Consider the following 18,700-nt stretch of genomic DNA (forward strand, 5'->3'; position numbering starts at 1 on the left):
CAAGGTTGAGACACAACTCACCTTTAAATGACTTGATGCAAGCGCTTTTTGGTGTAAATGGAGGAAGGAGCAGAAGGGTAAATGCAATTATTTTCACTACAGTTGCTGCAGATGTTTCTCTAGATCAACATGAACCTGCTGAACAGAGCGATCGAGCAGAGTGGGTTGGATCTGGGCAGCTGACAGAATGATTGGACTGAGAATGTAGAAATAGTTTGTGACACAAAATATTCCAGTCATATTTAAAGTAATCATTAAAAAGCACTAAATGAGTAACTAGCCAATGGAATAGCTTTGGGTAAACTGAGCACAGAATGTCCTCAAATGCCAAAGCAAATTCATGAAAAGGCAACTGTACACAGGCGAGGACCAGAGAATTTCAGAACTTTTAAATAAAAATCTGAAATTAGATTTTACCTGCAGATTTGTGAGTTCTTCTACACAGTTTACAAGATGTGAGGGCAGCACAGAGAGAGAACCTATCCATGTGTTTACCCATGGCCCTTGTATGTAAAATATGTGGGATGAAGACATAATTACAAGATCTGACACACTAGGTCGGTAGTATTGTGCGCACGCACACACACATATATGATAAATATATGTGTGTGTGCGTGCGGACAATACACATACATATATATATATGTATGTGTATGCATGTGTTACATCAAAGAAAAGATTTAAGTACAGCTGCATGTGCTGATCTCTCCTGCTAAGACTATGTTATATTACAGATTAAAGTTATACAGAGTTGCTTCATGCCTACACAAAAGCCACATTTATTTCAATGGAATTGGTGCATCTGCACAAGCTGGAAGTCTCAACTTCAAAGATTTGTCTCAAGTTTTTGCTTTAACACACGAAATTTAATGCCTCAACATTTTGTAAAGTTACTTACGAATAAAGACGTACTTGAAAAGAAAGTGATTCTTCAAGCCTGAACAAACTGCAGTTTTAAGTGATCTGAACCAACAGCTATTAAACTTAGTAGGGTGAGAAATTACATGTCTAAGAAATTCCTTTATTAAAGTTGATTGTTCCTGAGTCCTTAGCTCTGCCACTTGGTGTTTGATGAGAAAGTATTTCAGCTGGTAAACACTAAACAGCATTAACAACTAAATATATGCGTCAGCCTCTTTTTTCCTGGGGCTCCCATTTTCAGGTCCATGGTGCGTCTGTTTAAAAACTCAACCGATGCCATTTTTAAAGGTTTCCAAATATAGCACATTCACTGAAGAGGCCTCTTAGTAAATGGATGTTCTTCATTAATGCACTAAATTTGGTAGCAACATCATATAAGCATTTTTAATTGACAATTACGATGGAAACTGTCAGTGTTAAACAATCTACACAAAGGCAATTTCAGAAATGTCAGGAAACATTCACAACAACGTCACATTTGATGCAGAGTTTAAGAATAAATTATGAGGACTAGCATGCATTAACAAAACAACATATAAAGGACCACCATTACTGGTCTTTGTATTACCTGTTAATAGACATATTACATCACAGACTGTAATTAATAATGACATTGATTCAGTAATAATAATGATGCGATTTAAAAACACGTTTAAAAATACATTCATTCATTTGGGAAGTTGAGATTTAACAAACACAGCTTGTTATACTGAGATGTGCTGCTCCCTGATACTACACCAAAAAACAATTCATCTGAGGGTTAACAATTAAATTGTTGTTGATGTTAATTTTAATGCATCCATCCTTCCATCTTCGGTATCCTTCATATGTGATTCTCCTCTCTGTCAGTCCTGCTTCCTGGAGCGCCCCCTGAACGTGTCCATGAGGTTGAAGGCTCCCAGGTACTGGCCCAGAACAATGGCCTGCTTCATGTTCAGTACACTTTGAAGAGAGAAACAACATAGAAATAAACATACAAAATACATACAAAAAAGTCTTTGACATTTATGTTAGTTTCTTGGAGTGGCTATAGCCTAGGAGAGGTCATCAGGGAAGGTTGCTTGTTCGAACCCTGACTAATCCAGCATGCCAAAGTGTCCTTGGGCAAGACATTGAGCCCCAAGGTTCTCTGTGTGGAATCACTAGTAAATTAGTGTGTGAACATTAGAGCGAAAACTAACACTGTGTCTGTACTGTGATGAGTTCTAGTCGGACTAAAAATCTTCAAATAAGCCATTCCTCTGCAGATGATCTGTTAGCTGTTTGACAACTACTCTTTCAAGGATGTTTGATATGAAAGAAAGGTTGGAGATTGGCCTATAATTAGCTAAGACAGCTGGGTCAATGGTTTAATTACCGCCATCTTGAAGGCTTGAGGTATGTAGCCCATTAATAGAGATAGACTGATCATATTTAAGATTGGATCACTAATGAAAGGACTTTTTGAGCATTCTTGCAGGAATGTGATGTAACAGACATGTTTACGGCTTGGAGGCTTACAGTAAACTCAAAGGTCAATCGGAGAGAAAAAGTCTAAATAAATATTAACAGCACTGAAAATAGCCGTGTGACTTTGATATGTCTGTAAGACTATGAATCATTTTTACTCTAATGTTTCATATTTTATTTGTGAAGAAACTCATGAAGTCATTACTAGTTAAGGTTAAAGGAATGGTTGATTCAACAGAACTTTGTCAGCCTTGCTTCAGTGCAGAGGAGCAACGTGGGACTGTTCTTTTTTTCTTCCATCAGTGATTCAATTAAATTCAAATTTTATTAATACAGTACCAAATCACAACAATAGTTGCCTCAAGGCACTTTACATTGTAGGGTAAAGATCCTACAATGAAAAGTGATGAATATCAAGAAGTTTTACGGAGGGAATTTTTAAAATACAGCAACAAACTCTTGTTTTTCCAAGCTAAATGAACATCTTCTAAGTTACTGAGACGTCATTTCATTGGTGCATTGAGCGTTTCTTCTTCACCCACCTTTTTCATTCACTATGTGTTTATACACCATTCTATTTCTTTTTCATTCTAATCATTAGTTATTATTTATCTCTGACTCTCTTTCACAGTGTTTCTTTGTCCTATCTCTCTCCTCACCCCAAACGAGTCACGGCAGATAGCCGCCTGGTTCTGCTGAAGGTTTCTTCCAGTTAAAAAGGAGTTTTTTTCCATATGAATTTTCATTCAAATGAGTCTAATAAAATGTTAAATGCCATATTTGTCAATTCAGCATCTACGTGGATTTTAAAATCACCCACAATAATTATTTTATCTGAACTGAGTACTAAGCTTGAGAAATCAGAGAGATACTGAGCAATATTCAGATGGATGATGTCTGTGAAGGCTCTTAGTCATCCAGATCATTGTAGTCTAAGGAACTTGGGAAGAAAAGCCTCTGGGCGTCTAGACGCTTTTCTTCCCAAGCTCCTTAGATTCAGATGGATGATGTATAACAAAGAAAATTGAAATCTTTGGAAATCTTTTAGGATGGATAACGCTAACAGTTAGGCTCTCAAATGAATTAAAAGTCTTTCTGGGTCTATGGTTGGTTAATAAGAGGGAGTGAAAGATTTCTGCCACTCCCCGTCATCAGCCTGTGCTTTGACGATTCTGACGGTTAGTATAACTCGGTGATGTTGACTCATCTAAACTAACAATCATCCTGCTCTGACCAGTCCACAGAATAAATCAATTTGTTTATCAAATATTAAATCATAAACTAAAAGGGACACATCCTATTTTTCATGTTTAATAATGTACATTTAACTATTTTACTCTTTGGTATACCTGAGGATGCTATATTTTTGCCTTTTTTTCAGTGTGTTTTTTGCTCATTCCTTTTTTCGGTGCTCTTTGAGCTGACACAGTCTCTATGGGGATGGATTTTGGTGGGATAGCAGGACAAGAGAAGCTGCAGAAAGGCGTGTAAGACTGCAACTCTGCTTCCTGGCCCCAACGCTGGCTAGTCATATTTTCAGGTGGTTTAAGAAATTTGGCCAGATTTCCAGAAATTTAAGTGGCTCCATCCAAAGTGGAATGGATGCCATCTTTCCTAACAAGAGGTTAGGTTTTCCCCAGAAAGCTTCTGAATTATCTACAAAACCCACATCATTTTTCATCCTAACAGACTGGTAACAAAATTAATCAACTTCAGCCTCCTACACTCCATCTGCCTCTGGATTAAGGACTTCCTCAGTGACTGCCCACAGAAAGTTGCTGAGGAAGTAGTAGGGCCCCACCTCTCCCCAGCACTCAGCCCTCCAATAATATTCAAACACAATAAATGAACACCGAAGAGACGGCCTCCTTTCAATAACCCTGCAATATCTGATTTGTGCAATCAATACAAACCATACATGTTTTTATGCACTTTTTTGAAATACATGTATATAAACAGGGCGTATCAAAAAGAGTCAGCCAATTATAAATTAATTCATTAATTCCAGTGCTTTAATTCTACAGCCATTCACAAACCTACTGTTAGAAAGAGGGTTTTAGTTTCACGTGGTTGCCAGTACGTAGCACAAGAAGTGCAACTGCTATATAAAACTTTGTATTCAGTGATGTATTTCAAAATTTACCCCAAGGTTCTATATCCATCCATTTTCTTTCAAGTGTCCGGGGCCAGGTCGCAGGGGCAGCAGCCTAAGCAAAAAAGCCCAGACCTCCCTCTCCTCAGAGACCTCCTCTAACTTATCTGAGGAAACACCAAGGCATTCCCAGGCCAGCCGAGAGATATTATCTTTCCATGTACCGAGGAGGCATCCTTGTCAGATGCCCAAACTACCTCAACTGGCTCTCGATGTGGGGGAGTAGCGGCTCTACTCTGAGCTCTCCTAAATGGCTGGCCTCCTCACGCTATCTCTGAGGGAGAGGCCAGCCACCCTTCAGAGAAAGTTAATTTCTGTGATCTTGTTCTTTTTGTCACTACCGAGAGCTCACGACTATAGGTGACGTGTAGCTCGCCTGGTAAGTTGAGAGGTTTGCTCAGCCTCATTGAACTCCTCCCACACCTGAGTTTTTGCTTCAGCCACAGCCCAAGCCACGTTCTGCTAAGCTTGCTGTTATCCATTGACTGCTTCTGGAGTCCCACAGGCTAGTCCAAACTCAACAGCCGGAAGTCTCCCTGCACCTCTGGTTTCCACCAGCTGGTTCAGGGGTTGCCACCTCGACAGGCACCAATTACCATTGCTGCAGACACAGATCAATTCAGCAGCCTGAGCAGGGGGTTACTGAACATGGCCCATTCGGATTGAATGTCCTCAGTCCCCCTCAGAAAGCTGTCTAAGTTCTGCCGGTGTAAGAGTTGAAGATCTCGGAGACCGGGGCCCCTGCTAGGCGTTCCCAGTGCACCCTCACTGGGTGGGCCCTACTTGGACCCTTCTTAGTTGACAAGGGGCGGTGCACTGTTGTTTTAAACTCTTATCACAGCAAAATTACTACACTGCTCAATGACAAATATACTTACTTGAAGCCTTAAGGCAAGACCACACAAGCGACTACAAAAAGAATGCCATTGATCCCTGTGTATATAGACTTCCAAAGATCCACACAGAAGGAGGCACAATCATACCCATTGTTAGCAGTACACTCAGCCACCTACAACCTTTCCAAACATCTCACCACCATCCCAGCTCCCCTGGTGGAAAACACACCCCATTAAAAACTCTACTGACCTAAAACTTGCACTAGATCCAGATGAAACCATAGTGTCCTTTGATGAGGCCTACATTTTCACTGGCATATCTTTAGCCAAGGCAGTGGAGACTGTCAGAACAAGACAACAGCAAGCCAGCTGCTTACAAAACAGAACTTTACTCCTGAATAGAATAGAAAAGTCCTTTATTGTCATTGTACATGTACAATGAAATTGTGGGTGCTCCACACTAACTGTGTTGTAATAAAAATATGAATAGTCGACAGCAGGAATAAATGGCAAAAAGGAGAAATATGTACAGTCTAGGGCTGCCACAAACGATTATTTGATAGTTGACTAGTCACCGATTATTTTTGCGATTAGTCGACTAATCAGATCATGCATCCATTGGACGTAAAACGTACAGCTTATTTCACCAGCATGCATCTGCTCTTATATAACTATCATTAGCTTACAGCTTTAAGTGTTTAAGGTATGTGCTAACTAAAAATAAAGACAAGATGATAGATAATTAAATTTTAATGAAATTTGCAGATTGTTTAAACGGCTGAGTTTAATAAACTCAGCCGTCTGCTCCTTGCTGTCTAAAATATAACAGGACACCGGAGTATATTCTCGAGCATCTCACACTTCTGATAATCAGTCGTCTGCTTGATGTTTATTCAGCTGTGTAAAAACTATAACTTTAATCTCAGCCAAACCGATTCACCCAGGAACAAATGAAATACTGAAAAAAGCCCTGTAAATTTCATTAAAATTTAATAAACTATCATCTTGTCTTTATTTTTAGTTAGCACATACCTTAAACACTTAAAGCTGTAAGCTAATGCTAGTTATTTAAGAGCAGATGCATGCTGGTGCAATAAGCTGTACGTTTTACGTCCAATGGATGCATGATCTCATTAGTAGACTAATCGCAAAAATAATCGGTGACTAGTCGACTATCAAAATAATCGTTTGTGGCAGCCCTAATGTGGTGTTTTGATAAACTGAGCAGATATTTGAAGTTTACACAGTTACATTCTCGCCTGAAAATATGTTAAACGTTTATTTTGTGATGCAGAAAGAATAATAAGAGTAATATTAATATTAATATTAAAACTAACTAGAAAAATTTGCATTTCCTGCGAAAATGCTGTGTGGATGCCTTAACGCTGAAGCTGTCTGCTGAAAAGCTGAAAAAGCTGAAAAGTTGCAAAAAGTTGTATGGTGGTGAAAAAAAAATGTCGCCCTGAGCAAAATTCGAACCTGGCCCTCCTGGGCTCAAGGCAGTAACTCTTCTCACTGACCCAAACTCATTCTCACAAAGAAGAGGTGGACAGACTGACAATTCTGCTGAAATTAGTAGAAGCTGCTGAGAATTGTGCTGATAAGAGGTGAAAAGGCTGAAAATTTTGCTGATAAGAGATGAATCAGCAGAATTTCTGCAAAAAAGAGACAAAGAAGCAGAACGTTGCGCTGAAAAGAGGTGAATCAGCAGAATTTCTGCTGAAAAGAGGCAGAACAACCTGGTTCTGCTCAAATTCACCAATCAGAGGTACTGCCTCTGTCTGCTTCATCAGGCTGTGTACTTGTATGTATTTCTGCCATGGAGCGTTAACAAGAATCTGAGGTCCATATTAGAAAAGCTGCTAAAATCATAAAACTTTGCAGAATTGTAATAAATTAGCAATATAAATTACAGGTCTGTGATAGTATCTAAATTTGTAGTGAAAAAAAAAACATGTGGACCAAGGTGGGATTGAACCCACGACCTTTGAGCTGCAGAGCCGTGTCATTACCGATTGCGCCACCTGGACAGGGGGCGGGCGTCTGAAAAACAGATTGATGACCAGTCACAATTAGATCGCGGTGAGAGGCGAAAAACGCCGTTTTTTGGAGTTACAAAACGTCGTGTAACTCAAAAACTAGAAGGGCTAGCAGCATAATTCTTGTACTGAATCAGCGGACTTTGATGTACTTTGACTGGGATTTTCATTGCTCTTTGTACCTCCGTCGCGGAGATATGACGAGAGACGAAACGGCTTCATTTTCGGAGTTTGAAAACTGAGAGGAGGACAGATTTCCACCCCTCAAACAAACGTAATTTATGGCTCAACAGTAAGATAATTGTAAAAACTGCTTCCACTGTGAGTGTCAGCAGTGTCTGAAGATGAATTGGCACAAGCCTCTTGTCTTAAGTTTGCTTTGTTAAAGAGATATGACGATTTGAAAATGCCTCTCATTAGACAATTCCAGCTGTGATTTTGAACAAACTCTCCATTGAATTTCAATGGAGCGTTTTCAGACCTTGTGTTGGTCTGAGGCGATTTGATAAAAATCTGTAACTTCCACAACAGTTATAGTGACGTTTTCTGAAAGCCAGCAAAAATACCTACATTTTGATGTATAATTTGTGGGGGTTGAGTGGAAATTGAGCGAGTAGCAAGAAGTTGTTTAGACATGAAGAGAAAATTCAGAACGGACCAGCACTCACTCTGAGTTAATTGCATAGCAACCATAGCAATGCATGTATTTTCTGAAAAATCACAATTTTGCAACTGAAAACTTAAAGAGGTATAAAATTAAAACGGTAGAAGATCTGAAAAAGCTGAATCACACAGGAATAGCCCAATAATCTGAGAACATTTTAAAGTTTGAATGGAGTTTCTGGGTGAAAGCATGAGGAAGTAGTTACGTTTAAAAAACAAGCAAGTTTTAGCAGAATTGTGGAAGTTTTCCATTCATTTCAATGGGACAAATTAAAGGAAAAAAGTGTAATATTTTAAAAAGTATAATAGTAATAAACACCAAAAGTCATAGCAGTCGAAAGCAGAAATAGCAGAACAGTTTAGAGTTTGAACGGTGAAAATCGGCTGAAAACTGAGGGAGTAGTTAATCGGCAAAGAACGGAGCAACTAGAGGAATAATAAAGATAAAGAATAAAGAGAAACAGGAAAACAATAGTGTGGATGCCATGAGGCATATGTTTCTCACAATAAAGAGAAACAGGAACTCAATAATGCCTTGAGGCATCCACACAACTAGCTGCCGCCATTGTTGGAAACTGAGCAGGGCCGCGCTATGAATTCTGGGATAGGTTGGGCCACGAAGTATACACCTGACCCATCCTTCAAATCTGGGGAAATGAAGGGTGCATTTGTCGGAGTCTTCGTATTTGGACAGTCTTCGTCGTGTCGCTGTAACGTAATCGACCTACAAATGCGGGCACAGGAGGATGCGGTTCCTATGATACCGGACACTGCTTCTTGTTCTTCGGGGGTTTAACAGCAGCTGGCATCCTTGTACATGCAGTGCTGCCATCTTCTGTTTCAGTCCGTTATTACGCTCTTAAATCCTACTACTTATTCCTGCGTTTTTTGGGATCTTACAAAGCTTGAAACGACGCGTCGACTATTAAATTAGCCATCGACGATTTTGATATTCGACTTAATCGTGACTAGTCGACTAATCGTGGCAGCCCTAGTACAGGCAGGAGGCTCCGGTCCATTCGTACCAGAACCTCTTGCCATAAGAACAGTTTCTTCCCCTCTGCTGTTGGACTCATGAACAATAACCATATGACTGTTCCCACCACAAACACATGACCCTATACTGTGTTCACTGCATCATTCCATTTTTGCACTGATCACCACCTGCATTCATGTATATATCTACCTGCTTAGCACTTTTAATTTCAATTTTTATATTTATTTAAGCATTGTCTGACAGTATGTTTTACACTAAGTACAGCAGCAATTTCCTACTGTTGTAAACCTGCTCAACATTTGGCAATAAAACTGATTCTGAGTCAAGAGGAATATATCTAAAAATAAGAGAAAGGCTCACTATAAAGAACAAGTTGCATTAGATTTACATGCTGTTAGACCTCTGCCTTACAACCACATATTTTAAATACAACAAGGGTTTCTACAGACAAAAACATGGATGTGCCATTGGCTCCCCAGTGTCACCCATTGCGGCCAACCTTTACAAAGTAAAAGTAAAGCTCTTGGCTCTTTCAAACAGACAGAGCCTAGCCACGTAAAGATATGTGGATGCCACCGGGGGTTAAAATCAAAATCAGTCAAAACCCAAGAAGTAGAAGCCTTCATCGTTTACATCAACTCAGTGGATAGAAACATAAAGTTCACCAGGGAAGACACAAAGGATCATAGTTTGCCGTTTATGGACTGCGCTGAGCGCATTGAGGAATCTGGAAGCCTAAACATTTAAGTTTACTGGAAGCTCACGCACACAGACCAGTACCCCCTGTTTGACTCCCATCACCCTTTTAAACACAAACTTGGAGTAATCAGGACCCTGCAATACTGGGCAAAAAAACCCCCAAAACATCCCTCTAAGGCAGAAAAGGAAAGAAAAGGAACACATACATGTAAAGAAAGTTCTAAGAACTTGCGGTTATACAAACTCGGCCTTCAAAGAAATAATGCGAAGATGTATAGGAAGATGATCAGACAACAACTAAGGAGAAACAGAATGACATACGTAACAACATAGTCATTCTTTATGTAACAGGTTTGTCAGAGAAACTCAGGAGAATTTTCTTCAAGCATAACATCCTAGTGTACTTCAGACCCAGCCACACTCTCAGACAAAACTCTTTCATCCTAAGGACAAAACTCCTAAAAACAAACTAAGCAACATAGTGTATGTTATGTGAGGAGTGCTTAGACCTCTACACTGAAGAAACCAAACAGCTAGTCCATAAACACATGACACAACATAGAAGAGCCACCTCGACGGGATGAGACTCACTGTGAAAATGAGCAAGGCAGCAGAGTAAAGCTAGCCAGGTAGTTCTTAGAAAGTTTATGATCACGTGAAAAGTTTTAAAACAATGAAACTGTACCTCCAGCAACTTTAGAAGAGTGCAGTGCTGAAGCAATCCTTTAAAAATAAACAAACATTCCAAGGACTGATGCCCTTATTAGCCTTAAGCATAACAATGAATCTAACAAACAGCTCCTAATGGAACAAAATATTTGTTCTAATTTAAATAGGCCATGTCTAATAATTTCATAGAGCCAGAATAATGTTGCTTGCTTTTCTCACTGGTAGCGAAATCTGGATGACTAACAACTCCAACAATGACTGTCTTCAAAGAGGGAGCAGAGACAAGGCAGGATAATACAACACATTATTAAAAGCCCGGATACAATGGCTTTTATCTAAAATGAACAGAGGTGACAGGCGAGGCACTATCTGTGAGCTGTATTTGTGCGAGCTGTTTTCCAGAGACAAAAATCTTTCTAATAGAGAATAATAGCCCTGTCCTCAGATAAATGGACTAGAGGAAAAAGAAAAGAATGGTAGACATCTTTTCTTCTTAAACACTCACTCATGAAATACAATTAAAGAACAAAACAATTCAGCAGCAGTACAGGGGGCTTCTGCTAAGACCTGGTTCTTCCAAATGGTGCATTATTATTTCTATTATCAATGTTATTGCTAAGGTATTACAGATTTCACTCATTTGGGTAAAGTGATGTGAAGTATCATCAGTTTACACAGTGCTCATACAATGGGACTGTTAATTTATGTTGGCAAGCTGAGATTGTTGAACAGTCAAATACAATGTGACCTTACAGCCCCAGTGAGAAATCATTGCAACTTCTGTTAACCTCTTAAGCACCCACCCACCCAAAGATGGGTGCAAAAGGGAGGAGATCGTGGAGATGAGAAAACCTCTGGGGGCTTAACAGGTTAATGCAGTATTATGTATTGAGGTATACATATACATAATACATACACGCTGACATTTTTGCTCACTTCTGCTACCCTTATAACCCTCATTATTCTAGGGGCTTCAGACTCAGGTGTCAAGCAACTCATGTTGATGTGACGATCAGAAGCCGCTGAAAGTGAAAGACATTCCATGACTTTGAGCAACTACGAGTGAAACAACCGTGCTCGAAGGGAAGTGGCACAACCCAAAATAAACTTGTCTGAACTTCCAGGGCAGCATGTGAAGCATCTACCAATGAGAGTAAAGTACGGCGTTGACTGACATAAGAGCTGGTGGAAATTTGCTCACCTTTAGCCCACATACAAACTGTACAGAAAACCTGCAATATTTTAAAGTTCCATCGATGCATTCAAAAGGCAAGTTACATTCTACACAGATTAAGATGTCTCCTCTTTGTTGAATTCAACAGAATTACTGACACAGTAAATGTCACATTCAGAATTTCTATATGATATTCTACTATCCCATTTCTGTAGCTGAGCTACAGAAAACTGATAGAAAGATTAAGTTTAATCAAGTTTGAGTTTGCATATAGGTGCAAGGTTTAATTAGCTGAGAATAAAATTTTTGACACATCGAAAAAGGATAAACACTCACAGTGTAATAGACTGTTAATTGGCAACTGAAGATATGATACATCTTTATGTTTTTGGCATAAACTGTAATAATCCTCTATATATTAATGTTAGAATTTATTCTATTTAAATAAATACTGTTGAATAAAGACCCTACAATATTAGAAAGAAAATTTGAACAATCTGACAATCCCCCATGAGGAAGCATGTATCGACAGTGGAGAGCAAAAATTCCCTTTTAACAGGAAGAAACCTCCAGCAGAACCAGGCTCAGGGAGGGAGCAGGCATCCACTGTAAGCAGCTGCATTTCAGATTGCCTCAAAATCAGTTTCTTCACTCTTTTTAACTCTCTCTTCCCACGTTTACGCACCAAAATCACATTTAATCATTAGTAATTATTACAATTCGGCTCTCTCTGCCCCCATTAGTGTCTCTTTTGTCCTGTCTATCTGTGCTCTCTTCTTTCCCATAATTCACAGCTAGTACAATTTTAAAAGGGAGTTTTTTTTCCTCCCCATTGTTGCCAGGTGCTTGCTCATAGGACATTGTCTGATTGTTGGTGTTTTCTCTCAATTATTGTAAGGTCTTTGTTCTACAATAAAAGTACTTTGAGGCAACTGTTTTTTGATTTGGTCCTATTATTTGGTGCTATATAAAAAACTGTAGTGAACCAGATGGAAAAAACCCCCCACTAAAAAAGGACTATGGCCTGCATTCTCTTTCATCACTATAACAAGGAGAACCAGGAATATCATTAACATATGTAAATCCATTACACAAATAATGGCCGCAGCTCCTAACTTTACCACCACTTAGACCAGTCACGTTTTACATCAATGCAAGATTACATTTTCAAAATATCACACACTGCTACCAAACACATCCTGTAAATTGGATATACTGCCACGCTGCCATTCTAACCCTTCAAGCTGCCTTAGATTTGTTTCCTCATATATATTTTCCAAAAGTATCCACCCATCTGTATTTTTCATGTCTTGGCTCTTTTCCTTGAATAGGAAGATATTTTACTAAATGTATACAAAGACAACAAGGCAAACAGGCTGGGTGCTTTAAGTTGGGAACCTTTATTTTTTTTCTCTCTCATTTCCTCCAAAGGACTTGATTTACTATAAAAATTACACCAGAGAACATCCTTCAAAAAAGTGGTTTATTGGCAAAAAAAGAACAGTGCCTGCCTCCCTCTCTGTGACTGGCCATAACTCAAACACACTCTTGTGGTGTCGGTGTGTAAATTAGTTCACTAGAACAAACGGCAGTTGCAGATGTCTGTGATGGACCTGGTTCTGGGCGGCCTGTGACTTGTGACGGTGCATAGCTACACTCCTCAAAAATGTCAGAATTGAAAGGCGAAATATCTGTGGACTGTAAACCAGATGGAATGTTTTTGGGTGTTGCAGCTGGAGGCAGAGCAGCCTTGACAATACCTGGAATATAATACATGTCTTGGCAGAATTCATCTTCATCCAGGCAACAGTTGCACTATTCACCGTTTTCTTAAATGGGTCACAGACACTGCGATCCAGTGGCTGAGGTTTATGGCTGCAGAGGGGAGGGAAGGTAAGCGCCATGATTCCCCTCTTTGCAGAAGTGGATAGCTTTCACTGATATACACTACCACACACCTTTAATGTTTTTTCTTTATTTTCATGACTATTTACATTGTAGATTCGCACTGAAAGCATCAAAACTATAAATTAACACATATGGAATTCTTTAATAAACCAAAAAGTGTGTAAAAACTCAAAACATGTTTTATATTTTAGGTTCTTCCACACAGCCACCCTTTGCTTAGATTACTCCTTTGCACACTCTTGGCATTCTCTCCATGAGCTTCATGAGGTCGTCACCTGAAATGATTTTTCAACAGTCTTGAAGGAGTTCCCAGAGATGCTGAGCACTTGTTGGACTGCAGATTGGGTTTAGGTCAGGTGACTGTGGAGGCCAGACCATCTGGCCTGGAAGAAATATGCGTTCGCTACACATGGCGAACAAATTTAGGCATTAATATATAAATCCCTCATTGTGGAATTCCCAATACTAAATTGGCTTCCTGTATTACCCTACTCATGTGACCCTAAACATCCAATAGGAAGGAATGCAACCCAAGCCACAGCAAAGTCACCACTGCCTAGGCATCTGGAAAAGTATAAAAATTAATAAACTCTTCTTTGGGGAAGGGGATGGTTGTAACACTTAAAATATATGTTACAATCCACCCTACCATTATCTGTTAACGGTATTAGCATAGTGGTTTGAAATGATCAGGGGGAAATGCAGTTAGGCAATCACAGTTTGCCTAAGAAACTACAATTTAATCTACTGTAAGTCACATCTTTTTTTTGCAGTTTAAGTACTAAACAAAGTTTAGTGCTGCTCAAAAGATCAACTTTCTTACCTCAAAATCAGTTTTTCCCCCAATAAAACCTGCATGCAGCTGTTTCCAGCCATGACAAGCACCATGCAAAATCAGGGATTGTGTCATGTAGGTAAACACTAAAATCATGAGACTAGCGCCTTCCTCATTGGTGGAATTTGTGGTTTTGCGAGTCTCCCCATGTTACAATCATACCCGGTCTCCCCTAGTGCTTTTCTACTCTGCTTGAACACTCAGAGCACTTTATACTCGAGCCTTATTCACACACACATATTATTAAAGGTAATACCATCCAGAGTAACTACCATTAGGATCTACTGTCAAAGGCCAAAAGACCATTTGTAACCTTCACTTTTGCACTTTCTGTACTATGATGATCATTATATTCTGACTGAAGCTACTCAAAAGACAGAAAGGAATGAAAGGAAGGTTGGAGATTGGCCTATAATTAGCTAAGACAGCTGGTAAAATGATGGCTTCTTAAGTAACAGTATAATTACTGCCACCTTAAAGGCTGCTGGTACGTAGCCCATTAACAGAATTAGATAGTTTTAAATGCATCACCAAAAGGCTAAGATGGTGCAGTAGCAAGGAATACACCTGTCATGGCGAAGTGATGTGGCCACTGTATGTTTCAGATCTTTTAATTTAGCTCTGCTCACCTAGATCCTTCCAAGACCTTTGTATTCTCTGTAGGAATACATGATGAAGGAAAAACTTGCTAATTGTGTGACTTTGGCCCTACCTTGCCTTTTTACTTAAAGTTCTTAATCTCAAGTGTGTTTACTAGGTGCGTGAAGTGTACTTTGTATCCTATGAGCAGACCCAGCAGGTTGCTGAAAATCATTTTTATTTTACATTTTTTTGCACCACTACAGACGAGTTTAAAACAAACAAGATGTGATTGAAGTGGATACAGTAGGCTGTAATTCAAGAGGTTTAACACAAGTTAAACATTTCTTTCGTTGAGAGGATCTGCCAGCCCTGTACTGTAGCGTCCTTTAGCCATTGATCATTTGTAAATCCAGTTTTGTCTTTTTCCCCCAACAGAGCACAAAGTGACAGACTAGTCGATACAAAATCAAAATTCTTTGCCTTTAGAAACTTTTGTTTGCTTTTGCAGTGTACATTGTGTCTTTATAGATTTGTATTATAACAGGTAGCGTGGGTACCCAAGTTTGTGAATGCGATAACTCAAGAACAAGGTGATGTAGCATTTTAAAATTCATACGAATGTTACACGAGTTAGAATCTCAGTGACCTTGGATTTAAGGTCAAGGTCATGGGTCAAGTTTTCTGGAAATCTTGTGAATGCAATAAATCAGGTAGGAAGTCGCTTAAGATTTTCAAATTGATACCAAACATGCATCTACTCGGAGGCTGAGGGGTGGCACTGGCAGCTCTTTTGGACTTAACACAAGCTCGTTTATAGTCATTGACTCGTCAACATCAAAGGACAGAGACAGTGATGACATCACAGCTTTATTAGCAGCTCAGAACAAACTCTTTGTAACTCTGGCACTATATAAATGAAATTTAACTGAACTGAATGCAGCTGTCTGTTCAACAGACCAGACTGATCAGTGACTCGTGTCTGCCATAGTTCACATTAATAAAATTCAGTAAGTTACCAGATTTATCAATATGACAACGCTATCATTAAATTGGGGATTAGATGAACTGAAGTATTTCACTTTGTGTTTGAGGAAACACAGAGACATTAGATGCTCTTAAAAAACCAAAAACAATCCTATCCATGGAAAGAGGTCCCAGGAATCCTAAGGATCTGAAAGATCCGAGATCTTAGGGATCTTGGTCAGTAGGCTTCTGATCCGATACCTGCTGATCTCTATTCTGGATTTTAACATGCTCTGAAACCAGTTAGGCATTAGTTGCCATGGTAATCTTTCCCGATAAGAAATGATCCACCTTTGTATTACTTAAACCACTGGGTTAGTTACCTGGATGAAAGCAATCCAGCTTTGTAGCACAAGCCAGGTCTAGGAAAATTTGACCCCACATCTTGTTTCACTATATTGACATTGGCGAGTATAATATTAGGGAAACACCAATTTAATGAAAGTTAAATAAGTGGTAGGAGAGCAAGACAGAGTATCTGAAACAAGAGGGTTTGAATGTTGTCAGGGGAAACGTATTTAATTAGATATTACAAAGCATTCATTATGATGGCTTCACTACATGTAAATACACCATCACATGTAAAAATGCAATGTGCTTGGTTTCATGGTCAATAAAGCATTTCATCCCTGCTAGTAAACTTCAACATTTAGCACAGACGATTTTAAACAAACTGAGGTTGCAGAATGTTTCGTTACACATTACAACAGTCCTAGCTACAATAATCAAAATGGAACATGTGCCCTGTACATGGTTAGAGGTTACAGCTGAGCACAACATCCAAACACATGTAACACTGAATGTCTGTTAATGTACATTTCAGTGTACACTAAGGTTTTTGTGACAGTCCATTTCAACGGCCAGTTCCATGTAACGGCCAAGGAGGTAGCGCAGTTTCCACTGTAAAACACTGATGATAATGGGGGGGAAAAAAAAAAAAAAAAGAACAAGATGAGGACAAGGCAACAACAAAAGTGTAACCCCATCAGCACCAAGGTCATTTTAATTAAATACATAACATCTGTAACCATTATGCCAATCGAATAATCTGCCAGTGATGGCTGTCAAAGTCAAGTTTAACCTCATGTTATTGCTGGAATGTATCCATCAAAAAACAAACAAACATCCACACACAAAAAGATTCCAAAGACGAGGACAGGCTTGAAACAACTACTGTACCAAAAACACTTACTGACCATTACATAAACAACATGCATAGGACTGAGAACTGACACAAAAATCATCCAACTGGATTATTTATGGCTTTAAGTTCATCAACACTGACATGTTTTTTTTTCTGATTGTGACAAAACTATGAAAGCTGTGAATTGTGTAAACTCTTTGGAATAACCGACTCACCTGTAAGCATTTTGTCTACTCTGTACGCCAAGTTAAGACTTTGAAATATAAGTAGTAATGAATCAAAACAAAACACAAACATGGGGAATTAATAAAACACATGTATTGGCCATTGTAAACTCTACCACAAACAAGTGGCATCATCAAATATTGGGGGCATTTTGATAGCAGCAAGTTTAAAGGTTTTTACACAATGACGGATAAAAAAAAAAAAAAAAGTACCTACCATAGACGTGACGGCCTGTCTAAACCTAAGGATGCTCTAGGAAAATTGGATATAATTTGTTAAACTCCTTAGACCAGAGTAAGATGAATTTAAGGAACTTTTTTTTTTTTTTTAATTAGTTGTCATGGCATTTCATTTCTGTGTATTCTGGGGATTATATTATAAATACAAATGAATGTATGTGTGTAAGTAAGTAGTGTACATTGTAATCTACTTTAAAGTTGAGATACCATGTTTTCCAGCTTTGGAGGTTGAGGCAGAGCTTTTTTAAAAACAAGAAAATTACCCTGTGGGTTTCAGTGGTTAGTGAGCTGTTTAATATTTTAGAGTGTTAGTTAGTGTGCATGTTAATTGTGTGGATGCTTTAGGCATCCACACTATTGAGTTCCTGTTTCTCTTTATTGTGTGGATGCCCTAAAAGGGCTTCCACACTATTGTTTTCCTGTTTCTCTTTCTTCTTTATTATTATTCCTCTAGTTGCTTCCGTACACTTTTTGGCACTTAACTACTTCCTCAGTTTTCAGCCGATTTTCTCAGTTCAAACTCTATACTGTTCTGCTCTTTCTGCTCTTTCCGGCAATGACTTTTGGTGTTTATTACTATTATACTTTTTAAAATATTACACTTTTTTCCTTTAATTTGTCCCATTGAAATGAATGGAAAACTTCCACAATTCTGCTAAAACTTGCTTGGTTTTGAAACTTAACTACTTCCTCATGCTTTCACCTAGAAACTCCATTCAAACTTTAAAATGTTCTCAGATTATTGGGCTATTCCTGTCTGATTCAGCTTTTTCAGATCTTCTACCGTTTTAATCTTATCTCTATTTAAGTTTTCAGTTGCAAAATTGTGATTTTTCAGAAAATACATGCGTTGCTATGGTTGCTATGCAATTAAGTCAGAGTGAGTGCTGGTCCGTTCTGAATTTTCTCTTCATGTCTAAACAACTTCTTGCTACTCGCTCAATTTCCACTCAACCCCCACAAATTATACATCAAAATGTAGGTATTTTTGCTGGCTTTCAGAAAATGTCACTATCTTTATTGTGAGATTTACCGTTTTTTCGCAATTTGCCTCGGAGTGACACAAGGTCTGACAACTCCCCATTCAAAGTCAATGGGGAGGTTTTGAAATTCAGAGCTGAAATTCTGTAACGGGAGGCATTTTC

The 18,700-nt window shown here is 38.8% G+C and overlaps 1 protein-coding gene across 3 annotated transcripts in view; it reads right to left on the reverse strand.

Annotated features, from left to right (window-relative positions):
- Positions 1 to 1,283: 1,283 nt before the first annotated feature.
- The window catches only part of LOC100706426 (short chain dehydrogenase/reductase family 16C member 5), a 45,064-nt gene continuing 27,647 nt past the window's right edge, over positions 1,284 to 18,700 (reverse strand). For 2 of the 3 annotated variants that reach the window (XM_005461521.4, XM_003456718.5), the window contains exon 7: positions 1,284 to 1,863. In XM_005461521.4, the coding sequence (XP_005461578.1) occupies positions 1,767 to 1,863 (97 nt within the window). In that variant the 3' untranslated portion in view covers positions 1,284 to 1,766. Of the gene's footprint in view, positions 1,864 to 15,815; positions 16,858 to 18,700 lie in introns of those variants that run through there. The other variant, XM_005461522.4, reaches the window with a different exon arrangement.

This window comes from Oreochromis niloticus, linkage group LG18 (assembly GCF_001858045.2).
Source record: "Oreochromis niloticus isolate F11D_XX linkage group LG18, O_niloticus_UMD_NMBU, whole genome shotgun sequence".
NCBI lineage: Eukaryota > Metazoa > Chordata > Actinopteri > Cichliformes > Cichlidae > Oreochromis > Oreochromis niloticus.